General features: G+C 54.0%; 1 protein-coding gene and 1 long non-coding RNA gene across 6 annotated transcripts in view; one reads left to right on the forward strand and one right to left on the reverse strand.

Annotated features, from left to right (window-relative positions):
• The window catches only part of vaspb (vasodilator stimulated phosphoprotein b), a 30010-nt gene extending 15297 nt beyond the window's left edge, over positions 1–14713 (forward strand). For 3 of the 5 annotated variants that reach the window (XM_069187758.1, XM_069187760.1, XM_069187759.1), the window contains exons 2-15: positions 328–499; positions 2492–2672; positions 3352–3418; positions 6166–6245; positions 6516–6742; positions 7200–7354; positions 7881–7941; positions 8095–8137; positions 8561–8603; positions 8946–8981; positions 9782–9841; positions 10591–10660; positions 10949–11006; positions 12148–14713. In XM_069187758.1, coding sequence (XP_069043859.1) covers positions 328–499; positions 2492–2672; positions 3352–3418; positions 6166–6245; positions 6516–6742; positions 7200–7354; positions 7881–7941; positions 8095–8137; positions 8561–8603; positions 8946–8981; positions 9782–9841; positions 10591–10660; positions 10949–11006; positions 12148–12185 — 1291 coding nt within the window. In that variant the 3' untranslated portion in view covers positions 12186–14713. The remainder of the gene's footprint in view (positions 1–327; positions 500–2491; positions 2673–3351; positions 3419–6165; positions 6246–6515; positions 6743–7199; positions 7355–7880; positions 7942–8094; positions 8138–8560; positions 8604–8945; positions 8982–9781; positions 9842–10590; positions 10661–10948; positions 11007–12147) is intronic. The other 2 variants (XM_069187756.1, XM_069187757.1) reach the window with 2 other exon arrangements.
• LOC138237884 (uncharacterized) lies at positions 8979–10327 on the reverse strand. The gene is made up of 2 exons (XR_011189206.1): positions 10239–10327; positions 8979–9221 (listed from the first exon to the last, which is right to left on the reverse strand). It is a non-coding gene; the product is annotated as an uncharacterized lncRNA (long non-coding RNA).
• Positions 14714–15781: the final 1068 nt, after the last annotated feature.

A 15781-nucleotide genomic window follows, 5' to 3' on the forward strand; every position in this document is an offset into this window, starting at 1 on the left:
TGTCACTTTTAAAGCTGCGAACGACTCTGTGGTAGCTGGCTTGGAATGGGCAGGTGCAAACACTAACCAGCTTCTGATCTTTGCCGTTCGCCCCAGTAGTTAAGATGCGGCTGGCTAGGTACCGTACGTGCAGTCCAGTCTGGACCTCTGCAGCTGGTGCAGGAGGTAATGGCCGAGGGCAGTCAGAGTGCCCTCTGCGTCTGGCGCGGCTCCCTCTCGTCACGCCAGCTGCAGGAGGTGGCCCTGGCGCCCTGCTGGTCTCGAGTCGATGGCCTGCCTGCCTGCCCAAAGTCACCCATCCCGTCTCTCTCTCCCTCTGCCCCGCAGCGAGTCCAGCATCTGCCAGGCTCGCGCCACGGTGATGATCTACGATGACGCCAACAAGAAGTGGGTGCCAGCGGGTACCGGCCCCCAGACCTTCAGCCGTGTGCAGATCTACCACAACCCCAGTGCCAACACCTTCCGGGTGGTGGGGCGGAAGATGCAGCCGGACCAGCAGGTACGGTACCGCTCTCTGGAGCAGACCGGGGCAACACCCCCGGCTCCAGGCCTCGCACTCACTGCTGGCAAGGTTTACCCCGGTAAATGTGCCCCCAGCCCCCGGGGTCTGCTGCTGTGCGCTGTGTGTGCGCCGGCGATGCTTGTGTGCCGTTGGCCGATTGCCGATCTGACTTGACACGGCGGACGCTCGTCTCGTTTGTCGGGTTGCTAGCAGGCCCAAGAATCCCGTCCGTCTGCTTCCCAGAGACAGTCCTCCAGCTGCTGATGCAGAGCTCCAGTCCGGGTCTTTCCCCTTCAGAACAGAATCGGTGGCACGGTGTCTGCCTGTAGCTCCTGGTGTTCGGAGAAGTGCCGCGAGCTGACGCCGGCCCCCCTGTGTGCCAGCCGAGCGCCGGGCGCCTCTCTGGGGAGTCCTGCGTGGCGTGAGAGCGCCCGTGGTTTCCTGTGACCGAGCGTGGCGCTCGTCGCGCACCTGCGTGTGTGCTCCCGGGACCGTCTCCGGGTGCCTGGCACGGGCTCCGAGGCCAGGACGTTCCCGGTATCCTGAAGCCGGCTGCTCGGGTCCAGAACCCCTCAGGAAACGGGTCAGGCTGGGGGTCTTGAGCTCGGCGACCTCCGGGGGCCTCAGTGCCTTTGTCATAGTTTCATGATAGTGGTTATTACTGATGAGTGATGGCTTCATCTATATTTGGAGTTTTTATCATATAGTGCCTTTCATAAAGCATCCCAGTACACTGTACAACTGTAGCAAAAAACATTCTTGCCATAGATCTGCTTCAGAAAGGCCTTCAGAGTTACACAAAGAAGCATAACTATTCAGATGATTTTCATAGTTCAAAGACAAAAAACATCAACATATTTCTGCATAGTTCAGGAATTGGAGACAAGCGAAGAACTTCCCTGAATTACTTTATTTCTACAGTTTCCCCTTTTGCACCGCTTAAGCTCACAGGTAGAACGGAAAAAGGGAACTGGCTACAAATGTGTAATTTGCAGAATAAAATTTCCTTCCGTTTCCTTTGTGTGGCAATCTGGGAATGAACTGGTTCTGAGGGCCTGGGCTGGTTCACGACACCTCGGGGCGCGGATTGCACAGCAGAGCTGCACTTGCTCGACTTTGCCCACTTTGCCTCCACCTAGTGGCTTTCTTTATTATTGCATCCGGTAAAATATCCGTCTGTAAAGCCTTCTGAGCTTGGATCACTTTGTCAGTTTCTTTAATTGCGTCGGGGATTTTTCCATAAGAACATGGGGAGGAACTTCAGGTTGAGAACATCTGGTCCTTGGTATCTGAGTGATCCCAGGGTCTCCTTCTGGCTTTTTTTAAAGGAAGTCAAGATATTATCCAAGTCCACATGGCTGAGTACTCAGTTCCTCACTCTCTCTCGTCCCTATGCATAAGGAAATGTCTCTTGGTATTTAATGCCCTTCCGTGTGGTTTCTCTTGTCTCCTCTGGTTGGTTTCAGTGTTCAGGGGCTCCCTGGTGGGTTGAGTTTGGCAGGGCCGTTGAGGGTTTTGAATACTCTAATCCAGTCCCCTTGCTGTCTCCTCTGTTCAGCACTAGAAAGACTCTGTTCTCGTCGACTGTCAGCGTGAGCCACTCCTTTAAGCCCCAGGAATGGGCCTGTTTGCTCTTCTGTGGACAGGTTCCAAAGCAGATTTGTACTTCCACGTCTTGTGATCATATTGTCCAAATGAGGTCATGTGTACTGTCCTCTTTAAACGCCACATCCCTGGATTTCAGTCCTCCAGTCTGAACCGCCCACAGCGGCTTTTTTTCTTGCTCCTCCTCATAGTGAGGAAGGGGAATGTGGGGGTCTTACTGGAGGCACCCCAGTCTACTCCCTGGACGGCATTTTCCAGCTCGGCGATGGCCCTGCCAGCCGCCGTCTGTAGCTCCTTTCACTCCTGGCCGCCTCGTGTCGGGGCTGGCGTCTGTGGAGAGAGCGACCAGTGGTGGGGAGCTGAATCATTGCGCCTCGCCTGCAGGTGGTCATTAACTGCCCCATCGTGAAGGGGCTGAAGTACAACCAGGCCACCCCCAACTTCCACCAGTGGAGAGACGCCAGGCAGGTCTGGGGCCTCAACTTCGGGAGCAAGGAGGACGCTACCCTGTTTGCCAACGGGATGATGCACGCCCTGGAGCTGCTGGCAACTGCGCCTGACCCTGGTAGGTCCCATGACGCTCTGCCAGGGCCGTGTCTCACACACGCGTGGTATTGTTGCTTTCACTGTTCCAGACGCCACCGAAACCGGCAGAGCCGAAATAAATCGTTTCTGCGCTCTTAGATTTAAAAGTTGATCTTTAAATCTTTTGCGTTGTTGCAATGTCCACCACACCTTGTAGCTGTCAGGTGTTAGTCATTTGTGGAGACGTTTCTCAAATTTTCTCCAGACGTAGATTTGTAATATGTGACAGAAATATGTAACAAAAGAACATTGCACAGAATTGGAACTAAAATTCTGTTGCTTTTGTCGTGTACTGTAACTACCCAGCCATGTTCTTGAAGCCGATACTCTGTCTTCTTTCAAGAAATGGCTGGGCGAGATCCTGTAATCAGGGCAGAAGGCACGACTTTACACCAAGAGTGTTGGGAGTGTGGAACAAGCTACCCAGTCATCTTGTTAAAGAGGTATTGGCTTCAGCAACATGGCTGGATAGTTTGTTCCACACTCCCACAGCTGTTTATGTAAAGTGCCTCTTGTTCTCGATGCATTTGTGTTCATTGGTAAATGTTTATTCTGAAGAAATCCTAATTAACTTTGCGCTGGACGCATTGTATACAAATACTGTGCAATTTTAACACGCATGAAGTGCCGTTCCTAAAACTGCTCCCTCTCTTGGACAGGGTTCCCACCTTCCCCCCGCACCATGCAGAATGGACCGTCCCCAGAGGAGCTGGAGCAGCAGAGAAGGTACCAAGCGATGGTGTTTGTGGGGGAGCCCACACATCCGCACCTGCATCTCTCTGTCTGACACAGAGTGGTTACCAGTCGGTGAAATGAAAGGGAAAGCAATCTGATTTGTGCTCTCTTTCTGATGTCTTCTGCAGAGTTCAGCTGAGTTCAGCTCAACTTCTGCCAGCTGGTTACTCACTACTTCTCTTAGGATTTTCAACCCCCCCACACACACACCTTTGCTAAAATAGCTTTTGTTCCGTCTTAAAGCTGGAAGACTTCAAGCTGTGGTAATGTCATTAGTGCTGCATGGAGCTCTTTGGTCCCCTGGTGTTGAATTAACTGTGCGTCTGGGAAGCAAAGCCGGGATGAGACCCTAATGCTTGACTTTTAAATCCACCCCCAACCCCTCCCCCTGGCCGGCTCCTCTGATGAGCCCCGGTCACTCCCAGCTTAGCTGTAATCTGCTCTGCTGCTGGAGGGCCTGTCCAGGCGGAGGAGGAGGAGTGCTGATAGGTAGGCGCGGAGGGTCAGTGGCCATACGGAGGGCAAAGCACGAGGACTGAGGAGGAGCGATGTGTGGGTTCGTGCTGTCGGGGATCCCCCTTCCTCCCGCACCTGGAAATACCCTGTAAGTGAGCTCGGATGTAACGATACGGGGCTCCACTGCGGCGCCCGGCTGGGGCTCGGTGGCTGATGGGCTCATTTCCCGGAGGCTCCTGGGTCAGGGTACGGTTTGGCCTGGGACCCTCCGGCTGTGGCGTCGATGATCCGTGGTGCAGCTGGCGACGTGCCCCCCCCCCCCCAGCTCCGAATCCTGGGACGTTGATCAGCTTGCTGAGGGCTCGCGGAACGATGCACCAGCTGCGCGCTAGGAAATATCAAGGGAGCATCAGCCTCTTGACAGTTCTAGATTGGGATGTTCTTTGTTTTGAACGTCTGAGATTTTGAAACGTGATTTCACTGCCTCTCTCCGTCCATCGCTGCTGAGCATCCGGTCGAACAGGGGAAATCATTAAGACAGTGTGACTCCCAGGAGCTCTGCTGCCAAGGCCAGATTCACAGAGAGCAGATACCAGTGGCTCTGCAGGGGAAGAGAGCAGTATTCCTGTAAAAGGAGGCTGTAAGTGCTCCTGATTTAATTTGAGAGTGTCATTAGCAGGATTGCTGCCTGGATAGCTTAACTGTTGTTCTTCAGAAGACAGACAAGCCGTCTTGCCTGGGCCAATGAGCGTCTCTCCTGCGGTTCAGGTTCCAGGTGTTGGGCCTCACGGGCGCAGCTCGGCAGCAATGTTACTCCTGGATTAATTGGCTAGGAGGCTCCCCGCGACTTCACCAGTCCGAGCCTTGTGCATCCTCTCGGGGAATCGGGCCAGTGCACTGTGGGCTGGAGGGGAGGAGGAGTTGGGGGGGGGGGGGGGGACACAGATCTCCGATCCCAAGTGTAGAGAGAGATCTGCAGCAGGTTTGCATAAGTCCTGATACTGCAGCACTCTCTGAGCAAATACAGGTGTTGATTTCTCACGACAAAGAGGAGCTTTTCAGAGCTGAGCGGACAGGCACAGCAAGGTAACTGAGCGACACAGATTCACTGCAAAGCCACGAGACAGGAGTTGTACCGAGTAAGAGTAAAAAAACAGCAGCCCATAATGGGTCACTGAGATTCAGCGGTTTCCTGTTATTGCCTTTCTAACTTCTGTCACTTCCTGCGGCTGCACTGCCTCGACTCTCCTCTCTCTCTGTCTCTCTCTGTCTCTCTCTGTCTCTCTCTGTCTCTCTCTCTCTCTCTCCCCCCCCCCCTGCCACTTCTGCAATAGGACAGGTCCTGCTCCACAGCACCTGACTCCATTTCAGGTTTTTGGTTTCACTGGCATCTGTATGAATCTTCCTGATGCAGCAGACAGTCGGTGTGTTTATAACCTCATTTTGACTTCATGCATCTGTTGATGCAAATATGTGAGGAGGAGAGCTCAAAAGGAGCCTGAAATTGTTGTGCTCGGGGCCAGGGCATGTGGAACATCTCTGACTCGGTATTGAAGCCTTAAGAGAATGGCTACCCTACCTCCTGAGCCTGCTGACCCTTATTCCTACTGCTATCGTTACCGTTACAGTTATTGCTACTATTCCTGTTAGTTTCACTAGCTTTACCAGAACTGGGCAAACCCTTGACCACATTCCCAGTCAGCCCAGACCCATGCGGGAATCTCAACATTCCAAGCATTTAATCCAGTAATTACTGTACGGCAGGTGATGCTATTCACAAGTGCCAGCCGTGCCGATGTCGGCCCCTAGGGGCAGCCCGCCCGTCACTGCAGTCCCCTCACGAGTCAGCCTGCTGCACTGGTAACACCCGGTGTGGGTCGAAGTTCTTTGCAGTGACTGCCTGGTCTGTTGGCCTGGAATGCGATGGGGAAGACTTGTGCAGTGATAAAGAGTGTGCTTCTCTCGGCCTGCTGTTCTCGGCTCCGGTCTTCAGGTCCCAGAGTCCAGCAAGTCCTCCGCCTCTTTCAGACTTGATTGATCCAGTTAATCCAGCTCCAATTAGCTGTTCTACTCTACCCTAAAGTGTCAGAGAGAACCAGCTGGACTCTGAGACTCGGGGACTGACTCTGGTTTTATTCTGAGCCATTCTGTTCACTGTGTTGCTCGTCCGCAGTGCACTGCTGTGAAATTAAGTGCTGGGATTTCTCTGTAGCCTGTGTGCTCCTGGAGAGGAGGTGCTCCTGCCCCGAGTCGAGGGGTCCTGATGTCTGTTCTGTCCACAGGCAGCTGCAGCTGGAGCAGCAGAGGCAGGAGCAGCTGGAGAGGGAGCGGCTGGAGAGGGAGAGACAGGCCTCCGTCTCAGGTGAGGAGAGGACTCCGACAGGTGTGGTCTGTGGTGGTGTAAAAGTAGAGAACCCAGGCCAGGACTGGAGTGGAAGTGGTTATCAGCTACAAGTGCTGAAGTAGGACTTCACTCCATTTAATCACTTTTTGCAGAACAGGAATGCTGGTCCTCCCCTTTACAGAGGGCAGGACCTCAGTTGTATTGTATTGTACTCCCTTAGTAGAGAGAGCCAGCTTTAGACTGTTCGAAATGTGTTGATCCTCTACCTTCTCTCCGTTTCTTCTTCAGCTGCCCCGCCTGCCCCTCCTCCAGCCCCAGGGGGCCCCCCTGGTCCGCCCGGGCCCCCTCCACCTCCAGGGCCCCCACCCCCACCAGGACCCCCGCCTCCCTCAGGGGTCGGCCCCCCTCCCGCCCCTCCTCTCCCCTCGGGACCGGCAGCCGGCTCGGGGGCTGGCGGGGGCGCCTCTGGCCTTGCAGCGGCGCTGGCAGGAGCCAAGCTGAAAAAGGTGGCCAAGGTAAAGGCAGGGTCAGAGGTCAGAGGTCAGGGGTCAGGTGCAGCAAAGCAGGCAACCCAATTTAAAGGCCAAGAAAATACAGCCTTATCTTTCTCTACACTATTCTGCTGTAGTGTTCTGCTTGAGTTAAGCAGCTGAAGTGTCAGTAAGCAGCCTGACAGGTCTATTTTAAAAATAAAAGGATGCTGTATGTCCCCTCTCACACACTTTGTGTCCTGGGAAGCTTGGTATGCCTTCATAATAATGATATTTTAGATCCAGCTTGGTTGATTATGTTGTCTGATTCTCCTTATTACATCTTTCAGAACCCAACAGTAATGCTGTAGATGTAACTGGTGTTCTGCACATCTGGTCAGTTCCGGATGAGTGTTCTCGCACGGCCACTGTGCACAGCAGTGCTCTGCTTTCTGAGCTCCCTGCCGTGTGTGACGACATTGCTGCTCTCTCCCCCCGCCAGCAGGAAGACAGCACAGGGGCAGGCTCTGGGCCCAAAGCTGACAACGGCCGCAATAGCATCTCCCTACCAGCAGGGGGCGGCGGCAGCAGCGGTGGTGGTGGAGGAGGAGGAGGAGGCGGGCTCATGGACGAAATGAGTGCCATCCTTGCCCGCAGGTGAGTGCGTCTTGCGGCTGTAACAGGGGCCTGACGCTCAGCCCGGGGGAGAACAGGAAAAATATCCACTGCTGCGGAGTTGACTGTTTACAGTGGGCGGCTAATGATATTCAAACATGTGGAGGGATTTGGACACCGGAAGCAGGATGAGTAAGAGGACAGAGATGTAAACATCCGTGGAAAATCTCTGAATTTATCTAAGAATGTCCTGCAGAGTAATGAGAGCTGATCCTGGGGGAACTGTGGGAACTGTGAAAAGGGAGAGTAGTTTAGACTCTGGGCTGATGGGCTGAGCCGTGACTTAGGAACTCTGGAGAAATGCAAGGAAAGAGATCTGAAGTCCTGAAGGTTGTTGTTCTTGAAGTTGTGAATCGCATAACTGGCGTTCAGTCGGAGCTGGTGAATGCACAGATGCCAGTCCAGGACAGGACAGTGGAATAGGGAAGGGCGAATGCCATAATCACTTGCCCGTCCCAGGGGCTGGGGAAAACTGCTGCTGAAGTCTTTCCTCATTGCTCTTCCTCAGGAGAAAAGCGGTGAACAAGAGTGAAAAGCCTGTAGTGAAGAAGGAGGAGGATTCTGCCAATGTGAGTACCCCCACACCCCGTCCCGCGACCCGGATACTGTGCTTTTTCAGTCTCTCCTGGACCCACAAGTGGTAACCTTTTCTCTCTTCCTTCCTCATGGCTTCTACGCTTCGTACCTCGACTCTCACCCTCGTGCCCTCTCTCTCTCTGCAGGATGAGTCCGAGTCTTCTGGTGCAAAGCCCTTCGGCCAGAGTGGTGAGTTAAAGTGGGACAGTGGAGGTCTGAGCTCTGTGTGTTGCTGTGCAGCCAACAGTCTGGATCCTGGGTTCAGGACACTGGCATTTTTGGCCCGGTCTTCACACAGTTATAGCTATGTAACTCCCCTATTGAAAGATGACGTTCTGCAGGCTCCAGACAGCTGCTGCAGTCACGCCTGTCAAACAGTGCCTCCCAGTGGCCAGTTAGGGGCACTGCATGCAGAGATGCTCCTTAGGCCCAGGGTAGCTCAGTAAAAAAAAAAATGTTTGCTCCGTGTCGGGTGTCACACATCCCAGGCTCATGTATAGCCTGTACAGAGGAAGTATGTATGAACTGCAGCTGATTTTTGTCCTGGGCTCCTGCCAGTCCAGTCCAGTCCAGTCAGGAGTTTATCTGTGTCTCCGGCTCTTTCTCTTTCAGACTCGTTCAAGAAGCCCTGGGAGAAGGCTGCCACCATGCCCAGGTACAGGCTTGTTCTTAGTGATACTGAATATACTACTGAACCTTGAAATGTAAAACTGCACCAGGCTGGGAAAAGATGGGGACCTCCCAGACATCTCAGCCAGTAGCGAGCAGGCGGAGCTCTGTGATCGCGGGTTCGAGCCTGGGTCACGTGGCCTGCAGGCCGTGACCAGGGTTTCCCCGAGCCTGCGGTTCCTCACCGCTCCCTGTGTGCAGGCGCAGGGCTCACGGAGATGACCCAGACAGGAAGAGACAGCTGGCTGGCCGTGCCAAATCATAGCCAGTAATAGCCGGTGTTAGAGAAATTAAAAGGAGCTCTTGTGTATACTTTTCCCTTCTTTAGGTTTGAAAGAGAGGACAGAGGCCCAAGCCAGAATGAGTAAATGTTTCTCTTAATTACTACATACTGTTGGAAACTAACACTACACAGGAACTGTTCATATTTTAACATGTAGCGCCTGGTTGCCTACAATAGGGGACGTTGCTCTTTTTCCCTGTAGAGCAGAGGAGGGGCTCAGGGGGTCTCTCCCAGACTCCACCGTCTGTGCCCTCTGGCTGTAGTCTTGTCTGTCTTCTTCTGTCCTTCTGTCTGCACGAGGCTCAGGTGGGTTGACAAACCCTGCATGATGAGAAACAAGCCTGACAGCGGTGCCACGATGCACTGGGCTCGTGTGCCTTTCATCACGCTCAGTGCCAGAGACACGCTGGGCACCGGGAATCAAACAGCCTGATCGGAGCACATGAGATTCTGATTGGAAACAGACAAAACCATCAAAGACTCTCATGAGCACACAGAACACATGAGAGCAGACAGTAACTTAATAAGAAATAAAGATCTAAAGTGGATTTCAAAGACATCACATATGTAAGAAAAATACCTGGAAATTATTTTAAGTGAAAATGAAGAAGAATATTAGTATTATCATTAAGTTATAATTATTAAACATGGTAATGATATAGTACATAAAAGCAGAAAGACTTAACAGCTGTTTGAGATGGAAGAATATTAATACTGCGTTTGTCTAACCAACACCAGTGGTGGTGGTGCTGGAGGCTTGGTCAGTGTACAGATCCAGGCCCTGCCCTGCCCTGTATCACTGAGCCACAGCCACAGCGGAGTGTGGGCTCTGTCCCTCCCGCGAGCGTCCCCGTGTGAGCATGTGTGTTCCTCTCAAACAGGAATAACTCCGTGCCAAAGAGCCTGGACTCCAGCAGCTCCCCGGTCAGCAGCAGCCCCAGGTAGACCGAGCTGGGCCGGCGCCCTGCTGCCAGGCTGCTGCATCTGCGCTGCTCTTCTGGGTTCTGGGCGCGAGCTGTGGTGGCTTTTTGTCTGGGGGGGCGGCTCCAGTCCCTGCAGTGTGGCCTGCGAGGGGCGCTGGGCTCAGGCCTCAGACCTCAGCGCCTGGCTGGCTGACCCCTGAGGGGCTCTGCTAGACCAGGTGTTTGCTGGATCTCTCTGCACACTGGCTGTCAGAAGCAGCCTGCAGGCCCGAGGATCCCCCTTTATCGTAGACCTCTGAGTCCAGCTGCGACACTCTTCCCCGCGTTCTGTGGCCAGTGTCAGTGTTGCTGCAGTGCCCAGACTGGAGGTTATCAAAACCTGTGCTGCTGTGCTGAGGCTGCAGAGTTGCTTTACCTGTGAGCACAGGCACACCTGTGTCCGGACAGGCGTCCGTTTCGCTGCCTCTGTACAGGACAGAATGGCACTGGGCTCTGGATCCCAGATGTGCTGTGTGTGAGAAGTGTGCTGAGCTGTGCTGGTGTCCATCTGGTTGTCAAGGGTGGTGGTGGTGGGCGGGTCTGTGGTTGTTGGGTTGCCGTGGCGCTGGGTGTCTGTTGCCACAGCAGCGATGTGTTGCCATGGCGCTAGATGTCTGCCGCTGCGCCTGCAGATGTGCACGTGTGCTCGACGAGGAGATCTCTCAGGTGACAAGTTTGCAATGTCCTTCTCTTGTGTTGTCGCCCCCTGTCCCCTGGTCTGTGAACAGGGTGAAGTCAGCAGTCGGCACCAGCGATGGAGGCAGCGCTGAGGACTCGGATATGGAGCGCATCAAACAGGTGAGCACAGGATCTCTCTTCCCTCCAGGGGGCGCCTCCCCTCATCGTGTGCAGTGTGGGGGCTTGACCCCCCCCCAACCCCAGTTTCACCCAGAACTCTCACCCAGACGTACCCCGGTTCTAGAAGACGAGCCAGGTATTCCCTCCTCCCTGTGCTCGACCCGGTGAGACGGTGAAGTCTTCACTGCATATCCAAGGGAGGGGCTGTAGCCAGTGGCCACCCGCAGTGTTAGTCCAGCCTGGTCCCAGCGGCTCTGACCAAGAGTCTCCCTTTGTCCCCGCCCGCAGGAGCTGCTGGAGGAGGTGCGGAAGGAGCTGCAGAAAGTCAAGGAGGAGATCATTAGCGGTAAGCACTCACCCCTGTCTGCTGGCGTCCCTTGGAACTTGTGAGTGCAGGCTGCACCACCTGCCACACGGGGAAACGACAAGCTTTTGTGTTGTTTTCTTTTTAAAGAAAAAATAAGAATGCAGCAGCAAAATAGGAACCAGAGGGCACGAGTGGGGACTGTCCACCTGAATTTAAAACAGAAAAGAGGAGGCGCTTCTTTACACAAAGAGTGGTGGGAGTAGGCAACAAGCTCTTCAGCCATGCTATTGAAGCCCGTACTCTGGCTTCTTTTAAAAAAACAGCTGGATGAGTTCAATTAATTACTAATTACTAATTGGTAACCTTTCTCCTGTGTCCTTGGCCTTTTCCCCTGCCCTGAGTAGTTATCTCTCTGTCTGAGCCTCTCAGGTGTGTGAATGCTAGACAGACCTTTCCAGTTTTCCGCTGTCTGCAGGGAGGTCGAATTTAAAGATGAAGATTAACCCCCAAAGCAGATTAAAAGAAGGATTGTCTTCTGTAAAGGAGTCCGCCTGTGCAAATCATGCAGCAGGGTTTTATATTTAGTCCTTATTTAAAACTCCTCCAGGCCGCAGTCGGAGAGGCTAAGCCTTCTCTGGAGGAAGGTTCAGACCGAACTAAGGAGCAGCAGGGAGGAGAGCGTCTGTTTTTTTGCAACAAGGGGATGAATACATTCAGAGGGGTGGGGAATCTGCTCAGTTCATAAGATTTACTCCTCCGGGCAAGGATAAAATTTGGGTTTTATCCTTTTTCTTCAGAAGGTTTTTTTTTCCCGGCGGCATTCAGAACGATCCAGTGGAAACGATAAATACAGGCTGTTCTCTCTTGTCCCGTTCGATGAGCCAATAAATATACTGAAGGAGCACAACTGAGGTGACAGATTTAGAGGCCGTTCGGCTCATTTGCCCCACTAGATAGTAGACAGTTGATCCCAGCATCTCGCCCTGAAGCAAGTCAGTGAAGACCATGTGGGAACTTGTTCCACACTCCCGCAACTCATTGTGTAACAAGGTGCCTCTGTTATTCCGTTTTGAATACTGTACACTTGCACTCCGTGATGTATATGTAGGTGATCCTCTGGGATGTGAAGCGTGGGGGTTCCTTCGCTCACTCTCTTCCTCGCTCTCTCCTTCCGTCACAGCATTCATCCAGGAGCTGCAGAAGAGGGGCTCCTCGTAGTGGCTCAGCTGCACAGCAGGGACCTGCAGCACGCTGGAGGGAGCCTGGAGGAGGCCGGCACCGCCGAGCCCCAGCCGCCGAACCAGGCACCCCTCAACCCCACCCCCACCCCCACCCCCCTACCCCCTTCACCAAGACCAGACGGGGGGGCGCAGCCCAGAGCGGGCGGCTCTCGCCTCCCCGTACCCCGATTCTTCACGCGCGGTTTTAGAACCACTGCTGAGCCCCGCGACGCCCTCGGCAGCCGCAGAGCCGCTTTCGCTTCATTTTCTTAGCCGGGGGGGTGTTTTCCCATTCATTTCTTTACTGCGTTCCCCCCCCCTCCCCTGGGAAGGAGCCCCCTGTGCCGTGAAAGAGGGAGCGTGGGTCTCGCCTTCGTCCCCGCGCCTCCTGGCGGAGCTCGGCCGCACCCCTCGCAGCTCGCCCAGGTCGAGCCCCCTCCTGACAGAGCTCCGCGGGTTTGGACGAGGTCTGCAGGGAATACCGGGGCGGGCTTGACGCAGGGGGACCCGAGTGGGGACGCCCTCTCCGGCACTGGACTCCCGTTCCCAGATGGGACAGTCCTCTTCGTTCTTGAGTTCGAAGGAGAGCGGGGTGTCCGGGGCGGGTTGACCTTCAGTGCGCCTGTGCCAGTGGGGGGGTGCATGTGGGACCCCCCCAAAAAAGATGTTAAGTCAAGTCTTTAAGAAGCGCCAGCTCCAGACCCAGGGGAGCGCAGAGCTGGTCCTCTGTGCTCGTGGGTAATTCCGTCTGTTCGCTTCTGAGCTCCTTTCAGGGGCCTTACAAGTGTGGGGTCGCTCCGCCTTCCGCACGTAAGGGCTGGGATATTCCGGCTCCATGATGAGCCGAGAGCCGGCGAGGGCAGGACCTCCTTCCCGCTGGCGCCCCCTGCTGTTTGGAAGGCAAGGGGCCACGGCTGGAGAGAGGAGCACAGAAAGGGCGGGTCTAAGCTTGAACCCCAACATATCAAGAACTCAGGGATGAGCAGGGCACGGGTATGTGCCCTTCCTGTCCGACAGGCACGCTTGAGTCTCCAGCCTGTCCCCCCCCTCCAGTGGCTCGGGCCGGACCGGGCCTGGCCAGGGAGCCTGAGTCAGGGTTCCCACCACCACCACCCCCACGTCGGACTGCGGCAGTAAGGCTGTGCCTTTCCTTAAGCACGAAAAACTGGCGCACAGAAATCCAGACAATCGAAGGGAACGCACAGCTCTTCTGTCTAGTCTAGGACAGGGTAGCCTCGTAGCTATAGTCCAGTAACTTCAGTCCAAACTTTTGAACAGGTGAGGAGATTGACACGCAGCCCGCAGACGGACAAGAACCGCTTTTCTGTGCTATCATTCGTGAGCGCGCTTCGTGCTCCCCAGAACATTCCTGCTTTGCAATAGCGCCCATCTGGCTCCTCCGTAATCATTCCGAGCTGCGCGGGAAAGGATAAGGGGGGCCGGCAGTATTGTAAGAGGCCCCTGGCCAGCCGTTAGCCACAGGGCTGAAAGCTGTGCGCCCCTTTCTTCAGCAGGTATTAGGAAGCAGTTGTGGTGGGCACCCCAGTGTCCTCAGCTGGGCGGAGGGGCGCAGGGCAGCCTGTAATGCCAGGGGCTCGTCAGCACCCACACTGTGCAGTGTTTGTACAGCTTTGACAATCAGCTGAGAGGTCCAGGGGAAACTTCGCTGGCGGCCTCTCCGTTTAGTGCCTGGCGGCTTCCAGGAACACGGGGATCGGGGATCACAGAGCTAGCTTCCCATCCCTCTGGCACGTCTCCCTGCCCAAAACTTTGGAAACGTACAAGAAAGCCCTTTCCTCTGACATGAGTGATGGCGTCTGCCCTGCACGTTGAACAGGGCTTCGTGCTGTGAATGGTGGAGCAGGCAAGGGCAAGCACCCCTCTTGAGCAGGGGGTGTGGCCTCACTGCTGCCCTCTTTGTGATGTCACGGTGATGTCACTCCCAACTGTAGCAGCAGGGGAGGAAGGGTGATGTCATAGTTCTAGGAATCCCATGGCAGGGTCACAGCTTGGGGATGGAGGTATTGACAGGCAGGTCAAAAACGAGGAAGACGCCGATGGCCAGGGCACAACGCGGAAACAGACCAGGGAACGCTTGCTGCCGGTTAAACCTGGATCAAGGGTGCCTTCTCCCGCATCGAAGGGCAGACTGGGAGTTCCAGCAGTGGTTCTAAACTTTGCTGTGCTTTTTTGTGTTTGTTTTTATACATGTATATTAAAAGAAGAAAAAAAGTTTTTTTTTTGCCACTCCTGCTAACTGCTTTTGAAATGATATATAATATAGTATATATAGAAATTTCTTTTTGAGGGAAATGAAAATATGATAAATGGTTTCTATTTTATTTGAGATTCATGGTGTAAGGTTAATGGGTATTTTTTTTGCTGCAATTGATTTTTTTTTAAATGGGTTTATTGTTTTTCTATTAGACTTTAGCCTTTTTACACTGAATTGTCGGAAGAAACGTGTAGGAGACACTGGATATCAGCGACTGCCTTTATAGCCAAATACAGCTGCTTCCTATAACACACCCGAGTCCGTCTCTTCTTCGGCGCGCAGTGGCTCCTGTTGCCCCTGTGCTGCGGGCTGGCCTGGGGGAGAGGGGAGAGGGGCGGGGCGTTGATCCTGGGGGCAGGCCTGGGCCTCTCCCCTCTCCGCCTGGCAGCCCGACTCCAGCTGGGAGCAGACAGGGAGTATAAGTCTTCCACACCACATGGAATACTCCTGGGAAGGGTTCCAGCCTGGAGCACCGTCTGGGTGGAGGCTGCATGGTCTGGTCTCAACCCCCACATTGCTGTTCCACAGTTTCCACAGCCACGGTGTCCAGGTCCTGTAGTGTGTGTGTGTGTGTCCTGCGGTGGCTCAGATGCTTGATGTCAGCCTTAAGTCCTCAGTAATGATCACAGGCAATACCGACATTTCTTCACTGACAGCCCTGAAGTAAGCAAAAACAAAAATATATCGGTAATAACCTTGTTAAATACGTGCAGGGGTGCGATTATCATCATTATAAATAATAGGTTTATTCCATGCTGAAAAAAAGAAGAAAACGGAACGTTTCGGCCGTGGAACCTTCTTCAGGTGTGACCTGCAGCCCACAGATGCTGACATCAATGCAGATTCCGGAGGAAGAGCGGTATTCATTCCATTATCCTTCTGTTCACCAGTGTCCGAGCATCCCTAAACACACTCACTCTACTCTTCTCTAGTCTTCTACAGACAGCGATGACCACCCAGTCTGTCCGCCTTTTACTCCAAAGGTTGTGCAAGTAAAGCCGTATGAAGATTTTCTCTTGATATTGTTGCTTTCCTGAGGTTTGGAAGCGCGGGGCTTACTGAGGCAGAGCCCTTTGGGGCTGTCGGCTGCTGTGCGAGGTGGACAGTGCTGGCCTGCTGGCCCCTGTCAGAGTCTGCAGTTCAGACAGGATGTTTAGTGAAGATGATTCCCCAGCGGCGGGCCCAGTTCTGTCTCCGTCTGCTTTCCCTTTTCCCGATTACTGGGAGCTGAAAGCCTTTGTAGGTATTTGGTCGTCACTGCGAACAGTCTTGTGGAATAAGGAGCCAGCTCCTTATCCCATACAGGGATAGTGATATTA

Source organism: Lepisosteus oculatus, chromosome 3 (genome assembly GCF_040954835.1).
Source record: "Lepisosteus oculatus isolate fLepOcu1 chromosome 3, fLepOcu1.hap2, whole genome shotgun sequence".
NCBI lineage: Eukaryota > Metazoa > Chordata > Actinopteri > Semionotiformes > Lepisosteidae > Lepisosteus > Lepisosteus oculatus.